Below are 24,269 nucleotides of genomic sequence, written 5' to 3'. Positions count from 1 at the left end.
CAGAACGCGTCGCTCTTAACGGAATAGAATCGATAGAAGTGTAGCAGTCCACAGGGACGCGTGACAGGGACGCTACTGTTTACAATATATAAGGGTGGTCAGAAATAGTCAGAAAAGCTTGTAAGGTGTTGCTGTTGTGCAGTGAAATAACTGTTAAGAAAAAAAAATTAGCACGTTGTTCCGTTTCGGAGTTAATGAGCATTAAACTAGGCCGGTGCCCGCAAATTCAAGCGGCACGCCAGAGACGGTATGGCGAAATGTGTAATTTGTTTGGTTTCGTTAAACCGAAAAAAGAGCGACACAAAAATTGTACATGGGACCGTAGTAAGGATCGAACCCGAGCCAAAGTTTGAGCAGTCTCGTGTGCTATCATCTACGCTATGAGAACAATTGACACTAATTTACCTGGCGGGCAGTTTGAATTTGCCCGCGCTACGGCCAGATTGGCTAATTTCAGTCCTAATTAACTCAGAACCGCACAGTGTATCCGTTTTCTCAGTATAATCTACGCTGCAACCCATTTATAAGGTTTTCAGAGTGTTTCTGACCTCCCTGTGTGTAGGGACAGGCAGTTCGCCCTAAATGTAATTAAATCTAAACGTGTACTGAGGTGACAAAAACCATAGGATACCTCCTAATATTATGTCGGACCTCCTATTGCCCGGTATAGTGTATCATCTCGACGCGGCATGTACTCTACAAGTCGCTGCAGAAATATTGGACCATGCGGCCTCTATAGCCAACTATAATTGAGGAACTATTGCCAGTGCAGCATTTTGTGCACGAACTCACCTCACCATTATGTCCCATAAACGTTCGATGACTTTATGTCGGGCTATTTGGGTGGTCAAACAGTTCGCTCGAATTGTCCAGATTGTTCTTCAAACAAATCGAGAACAAATGTGGACCAGTGACATGGCTCATTGTCATTCATAAAAATTCCATCATTGTTGTGGAACATGACGTACATGAATCGCTGCAAACAGTACCTATGTAACTGAACATCCAGAGGACCCTATCCATTCCAAGTAAACATAGCCCACTCCACTATGACACCACCAGCTTGCACAGCGCGTTGTTGACAACTTGGGTCCATGGCGTCGTGGAGTAAGCGCCACATTCGAACCCTACCATCACCTCTTACCAAATGGAATCAGGACGCGTCTCACCAGGCCACGGTTTCCCGGTCAAGGTCCATCCGATTTGGTAACGAGCGCGGGAGAGGCGTTCCAGGCTAAGTCGTGCCGCTAGTAAAGGCACTCGCTTCGGTCACCTACTGCCATAGCCCATTAGCGCCAAATATCGCTGCACTGTTCCACGTTCGTCGTACGCCGCACACTGATTTATGTGGTTATTTGACGTAGACGCCGCCGCTCTCGGTCGTTAAAGAAGGCCGTCGGCCGCTGCGTTGTCTGTGGTGAGAGATAACGCCTGAAATTTGGTACTATAGGCACACTCTTGACACCGTGTTGAATTCCCTAACGATTTTTAAAATAAAATGTCTTGTGCATCTATCTCCAAATGCCACTCCGCGTTCAAAGTCTCTTAATTTCCGTCGTGCTGCCATAATCACGTCGGGAACCTTTACACACGAAACAACTGAGTACAAATGACGGCTTCACCAACGCACTGCGCTCTTGTACCTCGCGCACACGATACCGTATGAATTGTCACCTCATAGTGTATAGCGCATAAATGGTGACAAATCACTGAAAGTAGCAACTACCGTAAAATGTCTAGGAATAAATGTCTAGAACTGCCTAAAGTGAAATTACCACATAAAACAAAGTGTAGGAAAAATAATGCGAGGCTGAGATTGGTCGGGGATATCTTAAGGAAATGCAGTTCATCCGTGAATGAACTGGCTTACAGGGCGCTTGTTCGGCTGATTCTTGAGTATGGCTCATCAGTTTGAGACCTTTATCAGTTGGATTAATAGCAGAGGTAGACAAGCTCCGTGTTTCGTCAAGGGGTCATTTAGTCGGTGCGAAAGCATTAAGCCCCTATTAGCGATGCACCTGTTTTGTGTAGACCTTGCGTACACTCTGCAGCAGCGCCCCAAGCGTATATGTTTGGAACTGCAGTCAGATTCACGTCGACCGATTACACTATACAAAGGGGTGGGGGGGGGGGGGGGGCGTATTCACAGCACGAATCCGCGCATGAGCACTAGACGGCAATAGCGCGTTAAACTGGAAGGAGAATGATTTCTTATAAAGTAGCTAGTCCGAATTAAAAAATTTGACAGCTCAAGGTTCCTATTTATTAATTAAATGTTGTTGTCTTACTTAGGTATCGCGGAATTATGTTACTACTGAATTATAGACTCAACTTTTCATTTTATAGTATGAAACTTGATTTCACAACGGAAGCGTTTTGAACGTGGAGGGTGCCGTTTTTATTTTTTTATTTTGGCAGTGTTTGCAACCCTTGGGATTAGGGCAGAATGACGACGACGACGACGAATATCCGCTTTACGGATATACTCAACAAACTCCAGGGACATTGGGTTATGTATCACGGGGAGATTTACTAACGAAATTCCGAGAGGGCATACTAATTCCATAAACGTCTCGAGAAATGACCACAACGAGAAAAATCGAGAAAACTAGAGCTAATATGGAGGTCTAGCGGCAATCATTCTTCCCTCTCGTCATCCGTGAATGGATCAGGATGTAGAGGAAAAGTATAAAACACACCGGAAGGTGGCTCGTATATACAGTTGTAGTTAACGCGGCGAGGATTGTTTAACTCGCGACATTAGAAACCGACGTCACAGTCGCCTGTTTCTATGAATGCACACTTTTGAGCATACACAGGATTTTACAACCCCCACACTCTCCAACATCAGTACTGATCAGTGTCGTCACTGACCCAATCGCTGATTTACACACAGGCAGGTGACACACTGCTACCACGAGTAGTTAATTTTGACCAGAAAGTCGTTCGTGTAAAGCAGGCTTTTAACAACTGCACCGCCACGTTCAGTATACAATTATTCATTTACTTATTCTTAAGGCCCTTGAGATAAAAAAAAATACCTGTGGCAATACCAGGTTTGTGGTGGTATCCTATGATTTCCTTTTTTTTTTCCAACGTGCAGTTGTTGCTCGACGAAGATGCGTCTCTTAGCAGGGCGATAAATTTGCGATATTGCAGTCCCACTAGTTGAAGCCCGCGGGGAGGCACGGTGCACGTACAACGAAGCAACTGCAGCGCTTCCCAATTGGTAGGACGCGGCAGCCAATGACTGTGGCGCTCGCGACGGGAAGCCCCGCGCCTGGCTATACTTCGTCCACCGCGGCGAGTCGCAGCTCGTTAGTCTGCAAGCGAAGCTCGGTGCGGAGTGGTCGCGCTTGAGTTAGGTGTAACAACAGTGCAACTTAATAGAGGCTCGGAGACGGACAAAACGCAGTCAGTGCGCCATGGATTGCCCTCTCACAGAGCCCCTGTACCAAGCTTTGCCGGACCCCGATTACAGCGGTAAGTGATACACTGCGGAGAGCAGAATTTCTTTGCCTCTCTGCACTTTCGTGTAAACAAGGTGCAGTGACTGGAACGGTGTAGCCAGCCGTTAGGGCCGATATTACCCGATGGTCACTGCACACAGCACTCGACGCAAGTATTATGTGCTGTTAGATCTGCAAGCTTCGTTTCCCCTCAGCTATAACGTATGGCGCAGCTTTACGATGCTGTAGAAATTGACCAAATGTAGCTTCAAAATTTCATTCGCACAAGATTATAGCCTAATGATAGATTTTAAAATCTTAAATTTATTCAGTTGTATGTGTCACATAGCGATTAAGTATTAACATACTCCGTTCGTTGAACTTCATATTTCAGTATCTCGAAACGTATTGAAATCCTGCCGATGTTCGGTGCTGTTAGCATCAGTCATAATTTTTGAAAAGGAGACATCATTTGTTGCATAATGGAAACTGCTAATGTTTGGCTTCTACCTCGATTCCATTGACATTGCTATCGTCTAATTGATGTCATTCTGCTCTTAAACACATTTTGTTCTGAAATGCGTACGTCAGCTGTATAGCTGAAATTGATCCTTTCTCTTGATAAGGATTTCTGACCGGTTTCAGAAAGTTGAGCATTCTTGTAATGAGGCGCTACTTATAGTGAGATCAATCGAAATAATCTTTCAAAATCTGTACGACGGACTTTATTTTGTGGTGCTTGCGATCGGGCGAGGACGCGTAGCCACGTGTTGTAGTATTCTTTGCGACGCGGTATTCAGTGCATGTGCGTATGTATCGTGCTCCATCGCCGTATAGCAAGTTCTGTGGCAGCCTGCCACACGGCACAGAGAACATCTGACAAGGTGCTTGAACTAAGAGTTACTTGTGTTTACAACTCTGACGCCAAGGATTTCTTGTGGCTTCTTCAGGACTGGGACTGGACTCATGGAGCCAGTGAGCGAGGCTGTATTTCCAACTAACATGTCCAGGCATAAAATTAAATAAAAATCAGAAATTAAAACGTAATCTCACAAGAAATGTGTACTGTAGCGCGTTAACTTTATTTTGTGGTCGTTGTACTAAAGTAGCCCGCGTGTCTAAACGTTCGTGGTAAAAATTCTTGCTCTGCCGGTATAGTCCGTGGAAGTAAGTCATGATTTCGCATTGGTATTCCGCAGGCGGCGTACAGAACACCTCAGTGTTAGAAAACATCTTCAGCGAAATTTCGTAAAATAGTGCTTATTCCTCTAGAAAAATATTTTGTAGTCGAAGTGTAACTTTTAAGTGCAGTACAGTAAAGATACTCTTTAATGGAGTAAAAGTTTTCCAGCAAAGGTCTTTCATTCAGTCAAAACTCCACAACATTATGTACATGACATTTACTGTAGTGGCATGTACTGACTGTCGTTGAATACGTTGTACCTATTTATCCGACTCCCATCCGTACTACTGTTAATCCCCTCGAGTCTTTGTAGAAGTTCTTGATATTAACGACTCTGTAAATTGTTAAAAAAAATTTAACTCATTGGTGAATGGAAGCATGCTGAATAGACTAGTTTCTTGAGAAATTTCACTCTGCATAGGAGTGTTCGCGGATTTAGAACTGTGTTCGACCGAAACTCAAACTTGGGACTTTTTCACTGTTCCAGGTTAGATTCCCGGTGCTGCACCAAGATTTAATCTGATAGGAAAGTTTGTTTCTGCAGTTTGAAATATCCTATAGCAGTAATTATGTGTAATGCAAAGGAAGAACGAAAGCGCTTAATTAATTCTAGGCAGTGGCTTTTCCAATAAACCTTTGTAAGAGTACAGTGCGTAACATTATTCGTCATGAAGTTTAATGACGTTGTGCATGTCAGCAACAAAGTGAATCGATGCTTGGGTACAGCTAAGCTAGTCTACATCTTAAGAGCAGTTATATCGGAGGCGTTAGCACGAAAGCTTCTGTGGGGTACTGAAAGCAACATAGAACCATTGACATCTAAATTATAAGTTATTACCTTTATAGTTAATCCCCTAAAGAATAAGTAGTTAATATTTCTACCTAAAAATTAAATATAAACAAAATTAGCTATAGAAAATTAATCTTTTTCTAATGGAATTAGATACCTTAAGAAACCATTAACATTTCATTTCTACAATTTACTCAATATATGAATCTGTTATCAAAAATCCCATATTTAGGAATAATTTGGATCAATGAGTTAGAGGATGATTCGCGGTAGATAATGCAACATTAAATCGACTTATACATCTTATTTTGTAGTGTCATTTTTAATTGCAGCTATAGCTGCAATTTATTCTTGCACCATACAGGATCAAATAATCACGCTGGGTCATTCCTTGAAGGGTGGTCGGGTAACTCAATTACTGAAAGCATTGTTCGCGGAAGGCAAGTGTGTTACTTCGACGGTGTTATCTCGATAGCTTCACAACAGCTTGTGTACTGCAGGGCGAAAGATTTAGTCGTAGGATTGAAATGCGGTGCCTTCTTCAATCGATGTGATCCAACCGAACAATATTTTCAAATACGGTACGAGAAACTCTACACGGCACATTTCGAATGCCCACATTGTGAAGGATATCGTGACCGAAGCCAGTTCGTATTCTACAGTATCATATTTCTTAATAAACGCCAGTTGCAGTAGTGACCAAAACGTTGGTTCCTAATTTTATGTCAGGACATGCCCTGCAACCCACAATTTTACAGGAACGATTGATTTGAGAAGTGAAGTTGTGTGGCTAGCAGCTTCTTAAAGGCAAACAGTGTTAATAAGTTCTCGGTACACGAGCAGCATTAAAGTAGACTGTCTTTTCAGTTTTCATAATATTTGTGAGGGCATAAAATTATGCCCATTTGGCCTCGTGTAGTTTTCTTGTAGTTAAATTCACTTACTCCCTATCCTACATGAGGCTACTAGAAAAATTTACAAAATAGTTAGTCACGAAAATATCTGAAGGCACGCCCATTACGTTGCTATGGCAAATGAGAAGCAGCCGTGCCCGTTTTTTGTAGATGACTCTTTAACGTACTTGATTAAGCAGTTGTGTGCCGAAGATTCGTTCGATCATAGTGCTTCCCTAGTTAGCTGGCAACCTTTTGTGAGTCTAATTAGCTATCGGAAATAAAGCTGAGTGTGGAATATAGAAATGGTAATTACTAGAGTAAGATAGCTACACGTTAAGAGTTTGTTTATATTCTGACTGTGCAGTTTTACTTGGGGAACGTTCGTCTCTCATGCAGCATTTTTCAAGGGCTGATGGGCGAGATTTAGTTTTTTACGGACGTTCCGAGCTGTCTTCGGTGCATCATCGGCTCTCGAGAGAGTTGTGGGGCTATTGCGTAATGTGAGCCCGCTCGGTTTGTTGTGCCGCGCGGAACTTCTAGGAAGCTGGCCTCGGCGGTTGGCCACATGACTGCAGGCAGCAGCCAATCGCGTGCGAGGTGCGAGTTTTCCTCATGCTCTCTCTTTCTAGCGCAGTGGTCGCGTGTGCGTCAAAATACTGCCGACTGTGACGTGTGCGCAGTCCCGGGCAACATAAGGATGCCACAATCAGGCGGTTGATAGAGGAACGAATAATTCTACGAAGGGAAGCCCCCACGGATAACTGCACGATGAGTCAACGCTGATAAAATTGTTTGCGGACATAGAGCCCAAGGCGAAGTATTTGTGTGTGTGTAACTGAAATCTATCTTACCTTGTAGGAATAGTTCGCGAGGGGCACATTGGATTCAGTTTTATTCTGAAGTTTCGACACACGATCACCAATGGCCCATTAGCGGAATTTGTAAGTAATGTGAAGAGACTGCTCCTTGATTTGCAGCAGTGCAATCAGCTGTTGGCGTGAGGTAAGCTTTGGCACCTACTTTAACGTCAGGTCACTGTTTTGAGCTAACATCTAACGAGTACAGCGTGGTGTAATATCAGAATATGTTGCCAACGAAGCACTCTGATACAACAGAAAATCAGAAGTCATTATTAGGCAGTTAAATTTTGTCAATCACACATTGTCGCGACAAAACGGGTAATTATTTTATCTAGAGTATAATCTGTATCAAAATTATTACTAATATGTTGCATTTGATTGATTAACGAATCTGTTAATTTTTACAATTATTTCTGTTGCAGAACTGGTACCTCAGTCTGCGTACACGGATCATTACTCATGGCACAGCGACGTGAGTAAATGATTATAGATGCATTTTATTTAGAAATTTTGAATGCAGTGCAGATTGAAGAAAATTTTTATTTATTACAGTGGCCATCACAGCACATATATGAAGAAGAGCCAGTCTCTTTTTACTCACGTGCGTTCGGTTATGAAAATGACCAGTCATATGAACTGAGGCAACCAGTAGTGTTTGCACCAACACCACCACCTGACATAATGGACAAGTGTATACAAGGTTTGACATTTACGTTGTTGTATTGGTTCACCAGCATCTGATTAAGTGGTCACAATTACATTTGATACATATCTTCACAAAATATTGCTTGCAGATATCAGCAAAGTACCTACACATGAATGGCAGAATAAGTGTGTGAAATCATGGACAGTGTTTGATATAATGAACTGGGTCATACACGAATTAAGAAGCAGAGGACAAAACTGTGAAAATGCTTGCATGAAATCATTTAGAATCAGTGCAGAAGTTTTATGTACTTTGACAAAACAAGAGTTCGAACAACTTGACCCAAATTTTGGCGCTATGCTCTACGATGCACTGCAAAAGTATAAGAACATGCCACCACCTTACGTGCCTAATGTTGGTAAGTGTTAAAATATATTTTTGCTTTGAACCATGTAAAGATATACCCATTGACAATTGTGAAATTTATTTAGTTACATATTGTAAAACCCTATGCATTGTTAATTAAATGAATTGTATAAAACTTTGTGGCAAATGATACTAAAATTGTATTTTAGTTAAATGTAACTCACTGATAGACTTTTTAATGAAGTTCCTCACCATTTCAGCATTGCCCCCAATAGAAAACATAAGGTGTGACATGTTCAAGGAGGCAGAGCCAACTGTCAACTATGTTGAGATCCAAAACAGAAATTACGGCAGTACCTGTTCTGGTAATTATTTAATTTTTAAAAAGCTGAAATTAAACAATGAAACAGTATAAAAAATTAGGCAACTATTCATGTGTAGCTGACAAATGGCCCACAGAAACATATAGCAGTATAGACTTACTTAGCATTCAAAGTGCCACTGGCTAGTTTGTCAACACACTGCTTCACAGCCCCTCACATATTGAAGTAGAATGAAATTGTCACCAAGGATCTGTATTTTGTTTCATGCACCAGCTACATGTGAGTGGGTAGTCTTTCTTCTTTTTTGTTTAAATAATAAATTATGTAATATAAGCAAAAAGTATGTCTTGAGCTGATGCATATTTATGTGATAGTATTATTTATTTGTAGGACTACAAAACAGTTCAGTTGTAAAATTATTTCTTTTGTAGATGGCGAATCAGATTCAAGCCAAATTGGGCAAGAACAGAAACCGAAAAGAAAGCCAGTGCGCTCTCCTCCATCCCGAGGAATACGGAGAAAGCAAGGTGGGTGGGTGAGCTCGTTTCTCCAAAGTTCGTAGTAATTATAAACATAATTTAAACACAGTTGGCCTTAATTACTGTTAATGTAAAAACTAATTCTCTTGCAGAAAAGAAGACGGGACGTCTGTGGGAGTTTATAAGAGATCTCCTTAAGAACAGAGAATACTGCCCCAGTCTCATATGTTGGGAGAATTACGATGAAGGTGTATTTAGATTTGTACGAAGTGATAAAGTTGCTGAACTTTGGGGCACTATCAAAGAAAATCCAAGAATGACGTATGAGAAGCTCAGCCGAGCAATGAGGTAGGCAGGTACTTTTTAAAATTAGGACCTTTCTGAAATTACTTCAAACTCCCTGTAGAATGACATTTATACAAAGAAATTGTATTGAGGATGGGGACTTTTTTGCTGGTGTCTTTTTGAGGTGAACTTTTTCTCCTCCAGGGATATTACATTGATACAGCTTAGGATGTGTTGCAGATTCATGTTTTGTCATTGTATGCATCTACTGTTTCATCCTTTTCAAAACAGTTACAGAAGACAGTACATTACACTTCAGAGAATTGTGGTAACAAACATAAATTAACAATGTATCTCAAGGAAACATTTTACCCACTAATATTCTCAGTATACATAGTGAATTTATAAGGCATGGCCAGTAGTATTCCATTCATTCACTGAAGAAGCTGTTACTTGAAGGAAATGATTGTTGTTGGAGGATGTAACAAATTATGTAAACATTTCCCCAGGGTGTAATAAATGGCAGTTGCCTTTGGAGTAGAAAATTCACAATAATTGTACTGAGGACCAAATAGTACCAGACTAAAATTAAGGGTAAACTTCTGAAGCTCATCACATTTAAATACAAAGAGTTAATACAATGAAACACTAAAACTGGTAATAGGGAAGTTGAATAGAAGACCTAGATTTGTTAGGATTCTGAGAAGCTGTACAGAACAGTTGTAAAAGTTTCAATCTGAAGACTGGTTTGATGCAGCCTTCCACACTAGACTGTCCACAGCTAGCCTCTTCATCTCTGCAAAACTGCTGCACCCTTCATTCATGTAAACTTCAAAGAGTCAAGTCTTGGTCTGTCTCTACAATTTTTACCCTCTTAAAATTCCTCCATTGCAAAATTGGCAACTCCTTGATGCCTCAGGATATGTCCTATCAGTCAATTTCTTGTTTTAGTGAAATTTTTCCATGAATTTTTTCCCATTCAAATTCATTACCTCATTAGTGATTATAATGCCCACCCAATCTTCTTGCTTCTGTACAAACAATTTAAATAATTCTACTCTTTTTGTTTGATCTGTTAATTATGTTTCACTTCAGTTCAAGGCTACACTTCGGAATACACAAATTTATATTCTGTGTTGATAAATTTCTCTTTCAGAATCATTTTCCTTGCTGTTGCTACTCTGCATTTTATATTCTCTGTACTTTGGCCATCATTAGTTATTTTGCTGACAAAACTGATCTACTTTGTTTCATATTCCTAAGATTCCTACAGAATTACCTGATCCTTGTTTTACTGTTGTGATTCATATTGTGACCTCAGTTCAATACACTATCCATTCCATTCAACAATTTGTCCAAGTCCTTTGCTGTATGACAGAACGACAGTGTCACTGACAAACTTCAAAGTAACTTTAGTTTCCTTTCAATATTAGAAAAGGATAGTTGCTAACCACCATTTAACAGATGCTGAGTTGCAGAAAGGCACAACAAAAAACTGTGCCTATCTGTGACTCAGAATCTCTGCTATATGGTGAATAGTAACTATCCTTCCTAATATTGTTAAATTTCATCCTATATTTTCCACTGCTTAATTCCCTTTCCAAATGTATGCTTCATTCCTTCACTGCTTGTTCAGAATACAAATTGATTAATGTTGGGACATGCTGCAACCTTGTCTGACTCCCTTTTTCCCTACTACTGTGTCCCTTTCATGCCCTTAAACACTTACAGTTGAGTCTGGTTTATATGGATGTTGTAAATAACCTTATGCTCCTTGTATCTTATCCCTGCCACCTTCAAAGTTTCAGTGTGTATTAAAATCATCAGTGTCAAAAGCTTTAAGTTTCTCTGCAACCCAAATCAGGCTTCAGATGTTGACTTGTAGCAGCTTTTCCATTTTTCTTAAATAATTAAAGCCCAACTGCTGGTTGGTTTAATATTGACACCTGTCAGCACTTGGCTTCTTTGGAATAGAAATTAAGTTTTCTTGAAGTCTGAAGGTATATTGCTTGTTCCATAAATATTGCATACCAGATGGAATACTTGTTACAGCTGGTTCCCCAGATGATCTCAATTCCGTGGGACTGTAGTCTACTCCAGAGGCCTCGTTTCGATTTAAGTCTTTGTGTGCTGTGTTGAATTTTTCTGGCAGTATTGTATCTCCCATCTTATCCTCAGCTACATCATCTTCTCTTTCTGTAATATTGTCCTCAAGTTTGTTTCCCGTAGATGAACCCTCTATATCCTTCTACCATTCTACCCTTCCCTTCTTTGCTTAGATGTTAAGTCCCATAGTGCTCAGAGCCATTTCAGCCTTCTTTGCTTAGTGATGTTTTGCTGTCTGAGCTATTCATACAGCTGTTTCTCTTTCCTCCCAAGGCATCTTCAATTTTCCTAAATGCTGAATCTATCTTTGTCATAGTAATCAAAGCTTCAACAGTTTTGCTTTTTTTTACCCACTCAGTCCTCCTTTTCTGTTCCAGTTATGTTTTTGGTTGTATTCTACTTTGGCTGCTTCACCAGTTAGAAATTCTGGCTGACACCAAATATATTGAACTTGCAAGGCCTGTTCTTTTTGCCTGTTTGATCCTCCCCTGATTTTTCTCTCTTAGACACCCAACCTTCTGTCATATTTTGTTTGCACCATGTGTCAATGAAATGATAGTGCACCCTTCGAGCATCTCAAACTTCTGGTTATTTAAACTTATCTAGGTCCCACCTCCCAGATTTCCTACCTTTCAGAGATTTCTTCAGTTTTAATCTGCAGCTGATAACCATTAAATTATGGTCAGTCCACATCTGCCTCTGCAAATGATATGCATTTTAAAAACTGATTTTGGAATCTATCTTTACATTATGTAACCTTTCTGAAACTAATTGGTGTCTCTAGAGATCTTCCACACAGACAACCTGCTTTTAATGGTTCTTAAAGTATTAGTAATGATTAAATTATACCAGATGGATTCCTCTTTCATTCCTTTCCACCAGTGTTCTCCTGCTGTTCTTCCTTGTCATTTCCTATTGTGGATTCCAGTTCCCCATCAAACTTAAATTTTCATCTCACTTAATGGCCTGGATAATTTTTTAATTTCATCGTACATTCTTTTAACCTCTTAATCTAAAGTGTCAGCATATGAACTTTCACTACGATAATGGGTGTTGGCTTTGTACTTACGTGGGCTACAGCATGTTCACTATGCTGTTCGTAGTAGCTTATGTGCATTACTATTTTCTTATTTATTAAACATGCTCCTGTTTTGCCCATGTTTGATTTTGTACTAACCCTGTATTGACCTGACTTGAAGTCCTGTCACTGCACATCACTAATTCCCTATCAGACTTAAACTTCTCAATTTTTCTTTGTGAAAAATTCTCATGTGAGAAAGGGGTCTCACATTCCACAACCCATCTTCTGGAATGCTTGTATTATTTCTCCTAATATACTCCTGAGCAGTCACACTATTGGAGTAGTCTGTGTAACAATTCTGCTGCCTCTCCCACACAGATCGCTGAATAAACGTCTGTGAAGTGCAGACATAGAGAGAAAATTTGATATTGGCAGTAAGTTTAGTTGAATTGAAGGGCAGTATTTTATTTGCTCAAAGAGTAGAAATTTAATAAAATTTGCTAGTTTAATTGTTTGGTTTACTGGCATGTAAAATTGGGTTTATTAATTGATACTAAACTAAATTTGTATTGCTTTGCATGTTTTTTTCCTTCCTTCCACAATTTGGCATGCAGAAATTTTTGATCTTAGCAGTGCACACTACCAATAATTTGAAATTTCGTTGAAACGAGCAGTACTGTTTCCACTGGAATTATTGAAACCTTGCTGTCCAGTATCATTGTTACTCATTATAGCTATTTCTTGTCTGTGAAATACTTAGTTATGCATGTGTGGTTGAAATTTGTTTGTTCAGTATTTACTTGGTAATGTAATGTTTTTGGTTTCTCAGCTTCTTTAAGAGAAAGTGAATTTTCAGGTGACAGTACATTTTTACGTGGGGTACTCAGATGCAAAACAAAACATAATAAATCCTTCATTAAACTTTTTCTAGGAATTACTATGCCTCTGGTATTCTCGAACCTGTGCCAAAAACAGGTCAATATCCAAAGAGACTGGTTTATAAGTTTGGCCATGCTGCAATTTGGAAGACTGCTAAAGACTATGGTGGAAATGACAGGGTAAAGAAGCACTTACTTCCCAGATGATAAAAGTGCTTCTGTGCTTGCTGCTAGCTTTACGAAAAGTACTCTAGGGTACTTGAGCTTGTGATAAAGTGCTAATGTGCATTAGCAAATGCTGTATATAATCAAATGAGACTTACCCCTTGATAAGTGTTGCAGATGTTGCACACTGTCTTAATCTCTTGACTGTGTTCACACAATCAGTAGTCAGGTTGTTTTGTGACTCTTCAAATATCTTCAGCCTACTGAATAGAGGATGTTGTTTGACTGTTCAGAGACTTACCTTTCAGGGTGTAGATTACAATATTTTATCTGTACAGTTCTCTCTTTGTGGGCCCCAATATAGTTAGTTCCCAAAAATCACAAAACTACTCAAAGTATAAGTCATTCTCCCAATAGTGTTTATAGGTTGAAGAAATGATCTAATGCCAAATTTCCCTAGTTTGTAGGTAAACACAAACATAAGCTGCCTGCTACAACAAAGTAGTCAGTCTTTGAAACTGTAGTTGAGAGCCAGTGTAAGAGTTCAAATTAAGAGCACAAGATTTAAGGTAGATACAGCAGTTTAGAAAAACTAACATTCTTATACTGGCAGGTTTTCCCCCATTGCCTGCAGAACTTTCTCTTTCATTTCTCATCAAAGGCTACTGGTGACTTCACAACAATTGTGGTCCTTGCAGGCAAAATTGACAAATAGGACACAATGATAATATTAGGAAAAATAAAATTTGTTATTTTGGTCATTAGTGGTATTGAACAGTTGGAGTTTCTCTGCTGGTGGCACCTGGTGTCCCAGATACACGATTAACATTTATACCTTGCTAGAAAGTGCTGAGTATTCCCAGAATGAAGCTAGCAGCATAATTTTGGCTGCCACTTTCTTTTAGCATCCCCCTCCCCCCTCCAAGCAACTGCAGAAACCTTGGATACCTACAAAAACTTGAATGGTTGTCTACCAAGAAATGACTGTCTTGAAGGCCTGAACTTTGTAGACTTCTCCTTACTGAACAAAATGTGTTCATATTTAAGGCCAATTAACCCCTACTACAAATTAATGTTCCCATTGTTGTACTGCAGCACATTGCATCCTTAAATGACATCCAGTGTGTGGTGTCACCGCCAGACGCCACACTTGCTAGGTGGTAGCCTTTAAATCGGCCGCGGTCCGCTAGTATACGACGGACCCGCGTGTTGCCACTGTCAGTGATTGCAGACCGAGTGCCGCCACACGGCAGGTCTAGAGACGTCCTAGCACTCGCCCCAGTTGTACAGCCGACTTTGCTAGTGAAGCTACACTGGCAAATACGCTCTCATTTGCCGAGATGATAGTTAGCATAGCCTTCAGCTACGTCATTTGCTACGACCTAGCAAGGCGCCATTCACATTTGTTTATCTATGGATGCCTGTACCGTCAGACTGATGTCCACCAATTATGAATTAAAGTTAAGTATTCCAGAAGCTATGTACTATTTTTGGCTACTATAATTCCTTGTCATTTTCCAGACCTCACACCAGCCTGCGTGAGCTTAAACGCGTGCCTTTCGGCTACCCGTCCTAGTGGATTGGCTGTCGGGTCAGTCCACTGCAAAGTGTTTCCAAAACAGCAAACAAATCACTACTTGTTTCTAAGCAGCACAGACAAGTGGTGAACATAAAAGATTGTTTTTAAAATTTCAGTGTTTGTGTTGCGCAGTATATTACTAAAATTTGCTTGGAATAAGATGAATTGGTAGACAACTACATCTCAATGAGTGAAAGATATTCCTAGTCATTCATGGGTCTATTTTTTTTTTAAGACATTGCCCCTCAAAATTATGTAGATTCTGAAGGTGTTATACTAGCTCCTGTCAACTCTTATGTATACTTGATTGGTTTCTTGAATAACGATGGGGGGGACTGCCTCCAGCAGAAACATGCCTAGTAAACAAACTTTGTCAAAGATTGCTAAACAGCTTCTGATGGGCTGTAAAATTCTGAGGTAGAATTAGTAGCTCTAATTTAGGGGAATAATGAATGTGCAGCTGGTATGTGGAAAAATCAAGATACTGATAGCACACGTTATGAACATGATTTGTACGTGGAGGGTAAGAAGAGATTACGCATGAAAATTTGAATTAATTTTACAGCAGCTCACCACAGATAAGCTGTTAATGCTGTTTGCTTAAAGTGCTTTGTGCAATATTATAAAAAGGCTACTAAATTACAAATGCATGTGTTAAATAACATTGTTTTGTAATGAAGGTAACTTCATTTTTGCACTGCATGCTTAACTCATTGCTAACATGAAATTTATTGCATTGCAACATAACCTTACAATTGCTGCTCAGACATGTAAAAAGATCGTTAATTATGTGAAGTTTTAATGAAAACATTACCTTCTAGGTATTACTACAAGAGCAAAGTTCTTCTTCCTGTTCTGGGGAGGCGGCTCGTGTACAAATTTGGCCCTTCAGCTACGAACTGGCAGACACCTAACCCAAATTTCAGATTACCAGAATCAGGGTGAAGTAAATCTGAGACATTTCAAAATGCCTGTGTGTCTGTGATGTGCTTCAGTGTGCTGAGGACATAAAAATGAGACTGAAATGGTACAAAACATATGTTTTTGTAAATATTTTTCACAGAACAAGATGGTTTTGAGATTTTTTATACGTATTTCACAAAGTGTATATTTAATTTGTACAGAAATAAATGTTTTCCTTTATTTAAATATGTCATGGTGCCTCTTTCGTAGTGTCCCTCCCTCCCTCCCATCTGCAACTGGGAGACAAATGGACTGACTACGATTTTCTGCTTTGAAGGATGATGCATTGTTAAATGTAGGTATGTTATGGCAGTCAAAGTTAGGACTGAGTCACCATAGTTTGTCTGCCATTATTCCACAGTAGTGCATAATTTAATTCTACATACTGTACTCAGAAAAAAGTGTACTTTTTAAGTCAATGAAATTATGAAAGTATGGTTTGAATGTGTTAGATTGAACCAAACTTCAGAAACACAGAAATTGTCACCTTTTTATAGTGTAATATGTATTTGGAATCAGTGTTTGTTTGTGTTTGTTGCTGTTACATAGTCCTGGCTAAATACCAGAGCACTTTCCATAACCCTTCTCCAATTTGGTCTCACCCAGTTGTTAAAATTTAATTTTGCCTTATTTAAGCAAGAATATGAATAAAAATAAACTGCCTGAAAAGGAAAAATTTACTTCCAGAAAATACAATATGGTGGGCTGTACTTATCTTCAAGAAGTGCAATTCTTTATACTGAAAACATATTAATAACTTCTGAGAGTAATTGGTTGGGAAAGGTTTCTGTGCACGTAACTCAGGCCCCAGATTGAGTAAAGTCTCAAATTAAAATAGAACTTCAATAGTTTCCTGGAAGACATTTTCTTTCATTTACTTCTAGCACTGATAAATCCTTGGCAAGAGTGGCAAACAGTTTCACAAGACAAGACACTTCAGGTCTAAAAGTATTATTTTAATCCAAGGAATAGGATGTTCCAAACTGCTAACACAAACCTACAAGGGTAAGTACATGGAATTAACAAAAACTCCAGGGCAGATTCAAACATTTCGTGCAAGACTATGTGGATGGCAGATCAACTACTTTAATCACAAAAGCCATGTGATGTTTACTATAGCTCTGTACATAGTCCAACATTTTAGTATTAAATCAATCTAAAAATTTCAACAATTTACAAAAAATTTATCAGCTTGCTCCAGGATAATAAAATAGACCTCAACAAGTGGTACATTTATGCAAGGCTTAGTGTCACTCAGAGGAGAGTTGTTACATTTTTGCAAACATCACATCTCACTTCTTCACACAAAGCTAGCCTGCATCTGAATGCTTCTGGAAAGAGGCTATTAGCACTGATAATTTCCAGTAACTCGAGCTGGAATACATTTATTGATGTCTCATTAAATACATTACATGGTTTTACATTTTTGAGGCAAATACTGTAAAATTCTAAAATATGATACACAAAAATTGCATACAAGTAATTTGAAAATGTCATTAGGTATGTTTTTTTAGGTTCAAATAGTGTATCTTCGATACTGAAAGAACAGAAGAAAATTATCAGATGCACATGTACTGCACAACAAAAAGAATGTTTCTCTCTCTCTCACTACAAGCCCTAACTGTTCTCTTCACACACATTTACAAAACTGTAATCTTCATGTACAGCAGATGTATGTTATTACAGGAGAATAATTTTAACCACAAATACAACATGAGATGTATGTTATTACAGGAGAATAATTTTAACCACAAATACAACATGAGAAATAAGAATGCTATCAACACCTCAAATGAAACTACACACTGATTCCGTAACATGTGGATGACAATATGTAATAAATCAATGGGCAAAAAATATTTAATATGAAGCCAGATAAATAATGTGACATCAGAGCCTGTGGGAGAAGTGCTATTGTTCAGTACAATAATTCATAGAGAATGAAATGTCTTCAGCAGCAGAATACACACACAAAAATAAATTTGCAAGCATCAGGAGCTAGTGGCTCCTCCTGACAAGGGTTGAAGGGGAAGGCTGAGGGATGAAGGAAAAAGACTGGTGAGGCTTAGGAAATGTGGAGAGTTATGGAAAAATCGTATAGAACCCTGGCTCAGGGTTAAGAAGGAAAGACTGACAGGGACTGGATGAGATTTGAAAATGTGAAAGCTTAAAGATAAAAAGCTAGGGTAATTAAGTATGGCACAGTTTAATGATGAACTTCGTGCAAGAGTTAATAAGTGCAGAAAGGCAAGTGCATTATATGCAATAGAGGTGAGGGGAGCAGGAACACATCACAGCTCAGAAAAAAAAGTAAAAGAAAATTAAAAGGGGATAAAGAAAGGAATTATTGTTGATAAGAAATGCTGAGACTGAATTTATGCCAGGTGGGTGGCAAGAACCAAGGATATGCAATGTCTTCCCACCCAGTGCTGCAACAAGATATTGGGTATTGCCAGTACACACCCTGTAGTGCTATGCTGGTGGTGGTGAAGTTAAACCACAATTTTGAAGTGTCTCCTGTAATGATTTAGATTACGTACATCTACACACATAAGAACATCACAAGCCACCATATGGTGCATGGTGGAGGCTACTCTGTAATACAAGTAATTGCCTTTCCTGTCCCACTTGCAAATAGAGCAAGGGAAAAAACAACTGTCTAGACGTCTCCATATGGACCCTAATTTCTCATACCTTACCTTTGTGGTCCTTACATGAAATGTATGTTGGCAGCAGTAGAATCATTCTGCAGTCAGCATCTCTAACGACGTCCTGAAGCATCTCTGTAATATGTGTTATTCGATCCTACCAGTAATGAATCTAGCAGCCTGTCTCTGAATTACTTCGATGTTTTCCTTTAATCCAATCTAGTACAGATCCCGAAACCTCAAGTAGTACTCATGAACACGTCACATTAGTGTCCTACATGCAGTCTCCTTTAAGATGAACCACACTTCCCTAAAATCCTACCAATAAATTGAAGTCAACTACTCACCTTCCCTTAACACAACTCTTCCCCCCCCCCGCGTCCAATTTTGGTTGAAACAATGCGGAATTTCATGTGGGATATTGTTGAATATTCCTGCTTCAGCCCCTATAGTTTCATGAAGTTCAGATATGTGGCGGAGCTATGTGTAGACTTCTAAAGGCCTTAGTAATGGAAATGCATTCCAATCACAGAGCTGTCACCAAGTTTCTTTTGGCAGAAAACCAGAGCATCGCAGATATTCATAGATGCTTGCAGAACGTCTATGGAAACATTGCAATGAACAAAGGCTCAGTGAGTTGTTAGGCGAGGCACCTGTCGTAATCGCAATAAGGTCGTGCAAACCTGTCCAATCTCTCATGTGTTGGCCAGCTACACACAGCTGTGCCACCCTCATGAAATCGAAGAAACAATTTCATCACAAAAGTGCAAATGAAATTCTCCTACCCCATGACAATGCAAGGTCTCACTCAAGTCTGTGCGCCCAAGAGGAGTTCACAAAACTTCATTGGACTGTTCTTGCTCATTCACAATACAGACGAGGTCTCTCACCTTCTGACTTTGATCTGTTTGGCCCAATGAAGGACGCGCTCCACGGGAAGCAGCACATAGATGATTGGGTAGTTACTGATGCAACAAGACTCCAACATTAACCAGTAGGGTGGTATCATGTGGGCATTTAGGTCCTCCCAGTAAGGTGGCATAAGATCCTTGCACTGAATGGAGACTATGTTGAAAAACAGTTTTATAGCCAAATGAACGGGCAAAATATGGTATATTGGAATCACGAATAAAACCAACCTGTGTTCAGAAAACAGCATGTTGCATTACTTATTGAACACCCCTCATATGTAGAAAATAATAGGCTAGGTTGCGAGACTAAAAAACCACTAATAAACCACAATTCACAACTGGACCCAAGCAGTAACAATTCCAATCAATGATTTCACTGTCTTTGAAGGGTTGATGCTTCTGAAAGTGAAAGATGATGCATAAATTTAATCAACTGAAACAGTTCTTGGAGAGAAAGTGGGAGAAAGAAATGATACATCTTGGACAAATCAATGGGTCTGAAAGAACTCTTCCACCAACCATAAGAAGTCTTAAAAATGAAAAAGATAAACTTCTGATATCAATACAAAAGAATCAGCACATTACTGATCAAATGATTAAAAGTTCATACACTACCTAACAGAACCAATATAACAGAATGTGGCTAATAGAAAGGTGTAATAACCTAGGCACTGCAGGTTAATGAATGTGGTTTTGAACAGATACTTTAATGTTGTGCCATGGCAATGATTCAAACATTCTAGCATTAGTCACCACAATTCTAAGACAGCAACAGCCACCTGAAAGAGCAACAAAGCTTACCCGAATTCCATACCAGGCCTGGTGATCTCACAGTAAAGGAAGTGCCTGGGAAGTGAAATGTTATGGGATTGAATCCCAGCCAGACCATTTTTCCCCCTCTGCACTACATATTAAACTAGCATTCACCTCAATGATAAGGAGATTTGCCAGAAACTAAATGTGGTACAGATTCCATGTTACACTATAGCTCCAGCTCCACTTTACACATTTGGATTAAGTGGTTAGGCATGCAAGCTGCCTTTCTGATGTCCAACTAATTACAGTCTTTTCAGAACAATTACATAGCAAATAAACTCGTGAATACAAAATTTGTGATTTTCAATTTTTTATGCAAAAAGTAAAACCTTTTCTGAAAAACTACTTTAGCATGGGATGGGGACTGTGGTGTGACATGTTGTTCATTCAGAATAACATGTTACACTTCTTCCCCTCAAACCTCACTTTTCCATATGTTTGATGTATGTGCAGATGATAAGAGAGAAACATTACCACAGGACATTGGAAAGTGCGATGGCGACTGAGTGTCCCCACCTGCTGTGGAGGTCTCCCTTATACTATGGGGTCGCGGACTGGCAGTGTTTTGGAGGAGGAGGAGATTAGTGTTTCATGTCCCATCTGTAACGAGTTCATTAGAAATGGAGCACAAGCTTGGATTAAAGTACAATGGAAAAGGAAAGCAACCATGCCCTAAGCAATTTAAGTAAATATGGAAAACCTAAATCAGGATGGCCGAATGCAGGTTTGAACCATCAACCTCTTGAATGTGAGTCCAGTGATTTTGGAAGGCATAGAATAGAAGCCCTTGCCAATAATGACAATGTCTGGAAACAGCCAAAAACAGTTTAATATGAATGTCATTCTGTTCTACAGAGGTGGTGTTCTGATTTACAAATTAATAAGAGACCTACCAGCCTAACACAGTAATGGTTACATCAGAGCAGCTAAAGTACAGAAGAGTTATTTAAATAGCAGTTACATCATTTTGTAACTTGAATAGTTCAAAGCTCTTTTCCAGTCTTCAACCATGTGTAAACATCAAAGACATCGTACGGCAAGATTTTATGACACTGGATACCAGGTCTACTGCATCAAAATAGTTCAAGAAAGGTGACCATACAAGGAAACAATTAAGGTGAAAAGTATTGCACATAACATCAGGGCGACAGATCGATTAGAGCTGATGCATCTTCTTGGCTTAGTCTATCTGCAGAACAGTGACATTACATTCCAGGATCTATAATGTAATGTGGAATCTGAACAACATTTTGCTTCTGGTGAATCTCCACATCACAGAGAGATGAAAGCTAGGTTAAAAAGTGTGAGGAAAAAAAGAACATTCTGGCAGAGATTTGATCCTGCAACCTTTAACTTCCCAGGCATGCACTTTATCAGTAGGCTACCAGGTCTGGTACAGAATTTGGTCAAACTTTGTTGCCCTCTCGAGCTATGTGCTGTCTAGAGTTGTAGCAACTGTAGTACTAGGTGGCAATGGCATCATTTTCACAGTGGAATGGGATTTTTAGTTCACCATAATTAAGAAAATGTCTATGAAATATTTATAAATTATGTACACAAACCTTTCTCATGCATCATTGTATCTATTAGTCAAATGAACATCTTGTCCAGGCTGTGAAAGCCCAAGGGGGTCTACTGGCTGCGTGTCGTCTTCTACCTCATGGTGTCATGCTGATGGATTATGAAGGAGTATGTGATCAGCACACTGCTCTCCCAGCTGTTGTGTAGACTTTACAGAGTGTGGAGGTGCTACTATGTAGTCCAATAGCTCCTAAATTGACATCAGGAGGCTGAGTGCTTGCTGTGCCAGTCTTCCCACCAAGGCAAAATCTTGGCATACTGGGAATCGAACCCAGGTCTTCCACATGGCAGCCACCTATGATGACCAGTCAGTAACAGAGGTAGACTCTATTAGTCAAAACCTGATCAAAATCCCTAAATTGATTCCTGAGATTAGTCTGCATACAGATGGAAGCAAACAGGTGATTTCAATTAATATTGAGAAGGGGAAGAGAAAGGGAGGGGAAGGGGAAGGGAAGAGACAGGAAGGGTGAGGGGGAAGGGGTGGGAAAAAGGCAGCATTTATGATAAATTTAATTCTTAGACACATCCCCTTGGCACTTAGCTTTAGTGTAAAAACAGCACTCAAACTAGGCTTAAATTAAACAGAAGCAATGGGTGAATAACATGATATTGAAGTAAATTGTGCTATGAAAAGGAACATCTACATTCATATTCCAGATGACTCATTGTAACCAAACAGTTAGAACTGTTATCAACCAAGTACTGTATAACCCTGCAATCTGTTTTCAAGAAGGCAAAGTACACCTACTACACAAACAAAATGAAATATTTCACCTAAGCAAAGGCAATCTGGAATACTGTTAAGCAACAAATAAAAAGTGAGACCATGTAAGCTGAGTTCTCATACACTTAACAACAACTGAGACAAGTTCACTGGTTATGTCCTCAGTGGCAGTAAACATTGTACTTACTGATATAAAAACACACTATGTTTACTCCACAAGGCATAGTTTATGCAGGCGACTGGTTCAAAAATGTAACCCCCAGGGAGGTGAAATTGAGTGTCACTATAGTGTGCCAACTCTTCTGGGTGTGTAGAGTACTAAAATCCTGTGCTGCCTTGACACGACCACCCATGTTCTATCTTTGCATTCAGTCAAATATTCAATGAATATTTTCTGGCAGATTTAGACCTGCAAAAGTTACACTGATCTGCAAAAATAAAGATAAGAAAAAAACCTCTAATTAGACACACAAGTTTACAATTGCCAGGCTTATAAAAATGGAGTCACATGCGATAAAAATGTGACTTTTTTTTATACTATAGTTTGTCGAATGTCTGACTTTCATAGAGGAATCTTCACAGAGAAGGTAATTCACTCTAAAATGAAGCCCTTGACAACTTATCAGTGGTAGCTATTCAATGTTCTGCTGGTTTTACCATGCTATTGAGTGACAAAGTAAAGTCTGATTTGGAGCTACAACTTCCTATTGTTCAAGCTTTCTCATCTTATTATTTCGGCACACTAGCAAACCTCTTCTGATCGAACTTCATTTCTTGAAGTGCTGCAGTTATTGCTGGAAGTTAAGGGTACAAGGCCAACATCCAACTCTCAAAATAAATGTGTAGCTTCTCAATAATAACGTCTTTTATGTTGCACTCTTGTTTACAGTAACTGTGTATCACAAAGTTGTTACATTATTCAGAACATCGCAAAAACACTGATAGGGATCATGTCTCAAAAAAGTCTGTCTTAATTAATAGATTCCATTTGAGAGTATCTACATAACAAGTTTTCTCTCATCCCTCTGCCATCACAGGCATTGTTACATCCATCTATCCTCTACGGCTTGCACCATATCTCCAAGATGGGACTTGTCTACACAGAATAAACCAATCAACCAGTATCTTCCGCAAATGTGGTGTGACGTTTATTATCGTACCAGCTTGCAGATAAGCTGTGTACATCCGTCTCATGATATATGCACATACATAGATCAAAACACTAAATTGTCTAGTACATTATGAAAATAAACCTTTTAATGTGGTGATCATCATTTGTCAGTTTGAAAAATGCTTCTGTAACACAACATTTCACCAAAGGATAAGTTACACAGGAGATTCCTCCATTTAGGCAGTTTACATTGTCAGTACTGTGAAATTCTAACCAAACAGGAAATATATGACATTCAAACTTGTTTTAACAGTCTCACTGCCGGCATTAATGTCATGTACCTCTCTGATGTAAAATCATAGTTGTAATTTTATTTCATTCATTTTTATTAGCTGTGGGATTCTCCACAATATCCATCAATTGTAGGTATATATTTCACTTTTATTAATTTCTTAACATTTCTGTCAGGTAACCATTCTTTTACCA

At 39.3% G+C, this 24,269-nt stretch overlaps 1 protein-coding gene across 2 annotated transcripts; it reads left to right on the top strand.

Annotated features, from left to right (window-relative positions):
* Positions 1-3,315: 3,315 nt before the first annotated feature.
* Positions 3,316-16,175, top strand: LOC126094761 (ETS homologous factor-like). Of its 2 annotated transcripts, XM_049909311.1 has the most exons (9): positions 3,316-3,483; positions 7,601-7,650; positions 7,731-7,878; positions 7,973-8,242; positions 8,451-8,555; positions 8,945-9,040; positions 9,145-9,340; positions 13,336-13,462; positions 15,848-16,175. In XM_049909311.1, exons 1-9 carry the CDS (start codon positions 3,426-3,428, stop codon positions 15,938-15,940), a joined length of 1,143 nt encoding a protein of 380 aa, XP_049765268.1. In that variant the 5' UTR covers positions 3,316-3,425; the 3' UTR covers positions 15,941-16,175. The 2 variants fall into 2 exon arrangements, with proteins under 2 accessions (XP_049765268.1, XP_049765269.1); XM_049909312.1 differs by lacking the exon at positions 13,336-13,462.
* The last annotated feature ends 8,094 nt before the right edge of the window (positions 16,176-24,269 follow it).

This window comes from Schistocerca cancellata, chromosome 8 (assembly GCF_023864275.1).
Source record: "Schistocerca cancellata isolate TAMUIC-IGC-003103 chromosome 8, iqSchCanc2.1, whole genome shotgun sequence".
In the NCBI taxonomy this organism is placed as follows: Eukaryota; Metazoa; Arthropoda; class Insecta; order Orthoptera; family Acrididae; genus Schistocerca; species Schistocerca cancellata.
This window is presented reverse-complemented; position numbering and strand designations above follow the sequence as displayed.

Bases quoted from the DNA above. Each gene is read 5' to 3' on its own strand.
- LOC126094761 (XM_049909311.1), top strand. From the start codon at position 3,426: ATGGATTGCCCTCTCACAGAGCCCCTGTACCAAGCTTTGCCGGACCCC. The intron at 3,484-7,600 runs GTAAGTGATACA...TTTCTGTTGCAG, and splicing joins GCCGGACCCCGATTACAGCG to AACTGGTACCTCAGTCTGCG. The intron at 13,463-15,847 runs GTAAAGAAGCAC...ATTACCTTCTAG, and splicing joins ACTATGGTGGAAATGACAGG to GTATTACTACAAGAGCAAAG.